Source organism: Echinops telfairi, unplaced genomic scaffold, assembly GCF_000313985.2.
Source record: "Echinops telfairi isolate 266 unplaced genomic scaffold, ASM31398v2 ScPeMD7_70;HRSCAF=299, whole genome shotgun sequence".
NCBI lineage: Eukaryota > Metazoa > Chordata > Mammalia > Afrosoricida > Tenrecidae > Echinops > Echinops telfairi.
In genome coordinates, this window is record NW_022103968.1 from 5985310 (window position 1) to 5991851 (window position 6542).

Below are 6542 nucleotides of genomic sequence, written 5' to 3' on the forward strand. Positions count from 1 at the left end.
TTAAAGTGAGGGAAGGGAGCCTGGGCTTCCTCACACACAGACAGGGTGAGTTGTCTTCTCGCAAACCTGCCCCCCCACAGGTTCCTGGTAGGCTCTTGGGGGGGTCAACATTCTAATGCCCTGCCCTGCTTCACATTGTAGACCCTGGCTGGTGCCATCACCCCGCCATCTGAGGCCCTTCACACTCGTGCCCAATGCAGGGTGTTAGCATTACCCCCCACCCACCCCAAAAAAGAAAACCTCACTGCCATCGATTCCGCCGCATAGCGACCCTGTAAGACAGGGCAGAGCTGCCCGTGAGAATTTCTGAGGCCGTAACTGTTTATGGGAATAGAACGCGCCCTCTTTCTCCCATGCAGAGGCTGGTGGTCTTGAACTGTGGACCTTGCCGATGCCGCCCAGCGTGTCACCATTATACCACCAGCGCGCCGTCCTAACGTTGCCCCACACTTCCGTGGTGTGTGTCTGTGAAGGGGCAGGGCAAGGAACTGCTCTGGCGGGGAGTCGGCGCTGTCGGCGCTGCGCGTGGGTTCGAGGCTAGGCGCTGGCCCACAGCAGCCGTGCGGGTTTGCGCTGTCCACGTGTTTCCGACGCTCACGTGGTTCCGGCCCCACGTGATGCGATGGTGATCGGCTGCACGTCGGAGTGACTGCGGGCTGGGGGGCACGCGGCTGCCGTAAAGCGAGCCTGCCGTAAAGCGGGCCTGGGGGTGTCGGCTTCGCGGAGCCGGCAGAAGTTGGGTCTGCACCGCCGCTGCGGTCTTCTGAGCGTGCAATGGAGCGTTCTGAGAAAGTGTACCCTGCGAGAATCACCAACGTGTGCGGCCCGGAGGCGGGAAGCGAGCACGTGCTGTTGGGAAGATGGCACCTGTGGGCTTGCTCCACGCCAAGCCCCAGCCAACGAGGTACGGTCCGTCCGTTTGCCGGCGTCCGGGGATTGCAGCTCCCCCCACCGGCTCCTGCGGCGGGAGCAGGAGTGTTTCGGGCAGGCGGCAGGGAATCGGGGAGAACACCAGGCCGGCTCTGGGGGGGTGGGCACCTTGGGACTGGACGCAGAGGGCAGCGAGCTAAGAGGTGGACGGGAACTGCCAGACAGTACCTGATTGAGTGCCTTGCACACGTTAGCCCTAGATGTGCCCTGCCCTGCTGGGCCCACCAGCCTCTAAGGCATGCCAACCTGTCGCCCTGAGTCATGTCCCTGGGAAGGGCGTGGGGGGCCCACCTCAGTTTGATCTGGCGTCTCCTGGGAAGGGAACTGCACAGAAGCCCCGCCAGGGCCTGAAGTGTGTTGTAACAGGACTATGCCGGATCTATCCAGTTTGTGGCATTGTGCCTGCCCGCCCTTTACAGCGTGTCTCTGTAGTGAACACAGCTCAAAGGTGCAGAGTGTAGATGTTGTTTGTGCCAGCCTGCAGTGTATTTCCCTTGCACTGGGCCGGGGGTGGGGCCTAACTGCATGCTTAGCGCATCTTGGTCAGAATGATGGGTTGGGGCCATCTCGACTTGGTCCAGACAGCCCCTCACCAGGTGACAGTGGCCAGGAACCCCTGCTCTTTGCAGGAAAAGGTAAGTGTGCTTTTAAAAGTGACTTGTCTCAGCATTTTTTTGTTTGAGGAGTGGTGGTGGAAACAAATTGGACCACTTTTTTCCTCCCAGGGCTGCTTCAGTATTGACTCTTGGGTGAAGAAGCTTCTAGATGAATCTTGGATTGAGAAACAAAAGAACAGGCCAAACACCCTTCAGTTTAATGGCTGCAAATAAGCACCTTCCCTCCCTTTGAAAGGTTGGAAACGAACTCTTTGTTGTGCCCTGGTGACCACGTTTTAATCTATTTGTAAATTCTCCGTTGAGGGCCCCCGCACACCGCACTCTACTGTGTTCGGAATGTGCCAAGGTCTTCCAGAGCTGTGTGGCTGCTGCGCCTATCTGGCGCCTTTCAATAGCCGGGTCTTTGAAGTTTGTCTACCAGGTGAGCTAAGTGGAAGCTTAGGCCTAGGGGATGTGGCCGCCCTCCCGCAGGGTCTGAATCCAGGCCCTGTGTGCTAAATTATTCCCCAGCATAGTCAACAGCAGGTGAGCCCCACGCCCGGCTGGCTTTGCTTGGTGATACTGGGATTAGTCACAACTCGTCTTATATTATTCTTCTGCCATCGCATGGTGGTTCAGGCCCGGGTGGCAGTTTGTGGCGGCGGCAATGGTGGTTCTCCTGCCCCTCTCCCACACCTGCTTTGGACAGGGATGACTTGGTAAACTAAGGCTTCCGGGTCTGACTTGAATGCCTAGCCAGAGAGCCCTCTGCTGAGCCCTGCCCGCTTGTTCCCGGGGATTAACGTTTCATCCGGTGGATTAAGACACACTGGCGGCTGTCACTGTTGGGGCTGGGCTTTGGGGGAGGGGCTTGTCCTAAAAGTACCTGGGGGGTGGGGGGTAGGACCTGGAGCGCAAAGCTGGAGCTTCTACCCTGGGTAGGCCTGGATGGAGGAGCATCGGTAGTTTCATCAGCCGACCAGGGTGTCACGTGGAACAAAAGCTTAGAGGTTTTATTTAGCTCCTAATCCGCACGCTGAGAGCGCCAAGGTCCATGTGAGCCGGCCAGGCAAGGGGGGCAGGGTGTGGGGAGCGGGGTGCTCCAGGTCCGCGAGCAGCTCCCCCTTCCTGGGACTGAGCCAGACCCTTTCGGCTGCCGGGGAGGGGTGGGGGCGGGGGAAGGCAAAGTGAACGGCGAGTGCGCATTCTGTCCTCTAAGGTTTCGGATGATTAATAATTTAGGGCATCCTTTGAAATCAGAGCCCGAGCCCCGGCCCCCCGCGGGCTGTCCCTGCAGCCCGGGGAGGTTGGGCTGTGGCTGCGGCTCCCTTTGCTATGGCTGTAACTGAAGACCCGTGAAGAAAGCGCCCTCGGTCCCGCCGCGCGCCTGCCCCGCGTTTCCAATGCCGGTGCCCAGCAGGCCCCTGGACATCGGGCGATCGCAGAGCTGGCACGCCGCCGGCTGGTACGAAGACCCCTGGGAGGGCGCCCAGGAGCCCGGGCGGCCGGCGAGGAGGGGCTCCGCAGCGCTGGCGGGCGAGAGAGCGTGGCGCGAGCAGCCGGAGCCCCGGGGAAAGGCCACCCGCGAGCCCTGCCTCTACCGCGAGGCCGTGTTCGGTGCGCTGGGCGCCCGCCAGGGCTCTGTCCCCGACCTTGCCTTCTACGGCAGCCGGCAGGCAGTGATGGCCGCCAGCAGCTCCCTGCCGCCGCGGGACTTCTTCGGCGAGCCTGCCGCTGCAGCCAGGCCGCCCGGAGAGCCTCCGTACTTTAAAGGCCTCGGAGTGAGCCGGCCCGCGGCCAGCTACGGGGTGCTGGGCAGCAGAGTGGCCTGGGATCAAGTGCCAGGCCGGTTTGCTGGCCTGCAGGACACGACGCACCTGTATCGGGACCCTGGAGGTAAAATGATCCCTCCCGGCCAGTGGGCCCAGGGCGGGAACGCGCCTCCTGCGCGGTTCGGAGCGGAGCTGCCCGATGCCAGGTATGCGGCTGAGGCAGGTGCTTACCCCTCCAGTCCGCTCTACAATGGCGGCGAGAGGCCCGGGGACCCCACCCACGCCAGGCCGTCGGCCCCCACGTGCCTAGTGGTGGACCCTAGTGCCGTGGCCGCCTCCGACGGCACCCCGGGAGCAGCCTCAGGCCCCCTGAATCCCAGCTACGGCCCCTCCCGGGAGAGTGTCCCCCCAAAAATGGCCTACGAGGACTACGATGCGGTCCTGCCCCCGCGCCAGGGCCCCAGCGGCAAACGTGGCGTGCTCCCCGAGTTTCTGGCCCTGCTGCGGGCCGAGGGTGTGGCCGAGAGCACCCTGGACGCCCTGCTGCAGCAAGGCTTCGACTGCCCGGCCGTGCTGGCCACCCTGGAGGACGCCGACATCCAGGCCGTGGCCCCCAACCTGGGGCAGGCGCGCGTCCTGAGCCGCCTGGCCACCAGCTGCCGCGTGGAGACCCAGCTGTGGCGGCAGGAACGCGCGTGCCCCCCGCCGCGGGCGCGCGCCAGCAGCTTCGGACGGCCCCGGGAACTGCTGCACGCCGACGTCGGGGCCCTGGGGCCCCTGCAGGCGGCACCCCCTCAGGGTGGAGACCTCACCCGGCGCCCCTCGAGCGCGCCCTCGCAGCACCTCCTGGAGACAGCGTCCACCTACTGTGCCCCCGCAGTGGGCGTCCACACACCCCACCCCAACTCCAACTCGGGGTACAGCTCGCCCATCCCTTGCGGCCTGACGGCTCGCCAGGGGCCCACATACTCCGCGCAGGCCGGGGTAGCCCTGACTAACTCGGGCACCTCCAGCCCCCTCCACCCGGGCCCCAGGACCGCCTACTCCACGGCCTACACGGTGCCCATGGAGCTGCTGAAGCGGGAGCGCAGCGCAGCCGCGTCCCCCCTGCCCAGCCCCCACGGCAGCCCCCAGCTCCTGCGGAAGCCGGCGGTCCCCGCGGAACGCCACACTGCGCAGGCCCCCTTCCAGAAGGTGGCCCGCAGGACGGGCGCCCCCATCGTCATGTCGACCATGCTCGCACCGGAACCAAGTAACTTGCCTGCCCCTACCCGCACCCCCTCTCTGCTGTGGGTGGGGGGCAGGAGGAGGGTGGGGGCAGGACTGGCCTTGGATGTTTGACTGTTTAAGCCTAGAGGGGGAGAGACACTTGTATCCACATACACCTACACATGCCACCCACATTGGACACATGCCATAACACTTGTAATACATCACATACAAACATTAGTCACATGCGGACCTGTCACCCACAGGCATACATACCACAGCGTAACATGGACCACACACACAGATGTAACATACATAACATGCATTATGTGTATGTAATGCCACAGGCACACACAACACAAACTCCCTAATGTGACACCATCCACAGACATACCACAGCACAAGACACGTACAACAAAGCACAATACAGCACCCCCAGAGAAACACAACGTACACAGTATATGTGGTGCACGTGGCACTCACACAGTACATACATTCAACACACAAGACTTGTCACACACGCACACTATACGTCTTTACAGACCCACCACACTCGGAAGGCGGGCCTCCTGGCAAGCAGGTAGCTGTGAGGTCCTGGGATGTGGGAGGGGTGGGGGTATATCCTCCGCGGGGGGGTCTTCTGGGCTCTCCAGTTCAGAACCGGTGCCGAGGGCCCTGCGAGTTGAGCTCAGATGGGTTTGTGGGTTTCCGTTTCTGCACAGAAGGTAACTGGACGCTTCTGCCCAGGATGGTGGGGTTGCTGGGTATTGTTCACCCTCTCGAGGTGGCTTTATGCCTCCTGTAGCGGGGGGTGTGGCCTTGCCAGGCTGGGTCTGCACTCGCTTGTCCCCACCATGGCCAGAGCTGTGCGCCCCGACCCGACGGCCTGTGTGGTCGACCAAGCAAGCTGCTGAGATCCCTCCTAACCCCGCGTTTCTTCTCAGATGGATGCCGCCTCCTTGGGAAACGCATTGGGAGTTCTGCTTGGTTGTAGGGAAGAATTTGCAAGTGTATTTGCAAGTAGTCTAAGATGCTGGGTCCTTTGCTTCAAAGCAGCCAAGTGCATGCAACTTATTGAGTGCGTCCTTGGACGTTGGGAAATTAGGCCCACAGTCTCAGAACAACATTTGGGTTTTTGTGGGGTTTTTTGTACTACAGCAGCGGTTCTCAACCTGTGAGTCGAGACCCCTTTGGGGGTTGAACGACCCTTTTACAGGGGTCACCTGATTCATAACACCAAAATGACACTTAGGAAGTAGCAACAAAAATAAGTCTATGGTTGGGGGTCACCACCACATGAGGAACTGTATTAAAGGGTCCAGGCATTAGGAAGGTTGGGAACACTGCGCTAGGGTCTTTAGTGAGAATTTAAAATGTAGCTACCAGTTCTATTTCCCCTCCTCCGCCCCCCCCCAAAAGAAATTTAGAAAATTTAATTCTTTCCGATTTCTCCCACCACCATCGTCCTTTTTTTTTTCTTTCTGGAGTAGCAGCGTGGGTGGTGAGGTGCCAGTAATCATGGGTAATCCTGGTTAAAATAAAACAATGGAAGCTACCATTTTGAGCATGCTCCCCACCCCCACCCCCCAGAAAAGAAAGGGGCGTCTTTGGATTTTGAGAGACTGGTAATTCCAGGGCGTGAGAGCCATTGGGTTTGGCAAGGGCCATCAGTTGGCGTAGCCGGTGGACAAAGATGTCCATGGTGTCTGAGGGAACTGGACCTCCATTCATCCTCTCCTTACTTCCAGACAGAAGGTCACCTATCTGGGTTTTCTTCTGGCATCTCTGGAAATTGTGGTTCTGTCTTGCTTGTGGAGTTTGCTGTGAAGTCTGGTCGTGACTGCTTACTTGATGGATTTCATTTTATTTTTTTAATCAACGTGCGGCAGGGGGGTCCCTTTTTTCCCGGGGCCTACGAGGGCCCCCTTGCCAGCCAAACATTCTTTCTTTGCAAGCATCTCATTTGCATGGCGATGACATTTGTTGCTCCAGTAATTTCATCTGATAATGACCGGGCTTGCAAAGCGGATCTGAA

The 6542-nt window shown here is 60.1% G+C and overlaps 1 protein-coding gene across 3 annotated transcripts in view; it reads left to right on the top strand.

Annotated features, from left to right (window-relative positions):
- The window catches only part of CTBP2 (C-terminal binding protein 2), a 116988-nt gene that overhangs the window by 94330 nt on the left and 16116 nt on the right, over window positions 1-6542 (top strand). The window contains exon 1 of one of the 3 annotated variants that reach the window (XM_004700878.2): window positions 2783-4550. The exons of the other annotated variants lie outside the window; for them this stretch is intronic. Within the exon in view, the coding sequence (XP_004700935.1) occupies window positions 2930-4550 (1621 nt within the window). The 5' untranslated portion in view covers window positions 2783-2929. Of the gene's footprint in view, window positions 1-2782; window positions 4551-6542 lie in introns of those variants that run through there. 3 annotated transcript variants of the gene reach the window in all.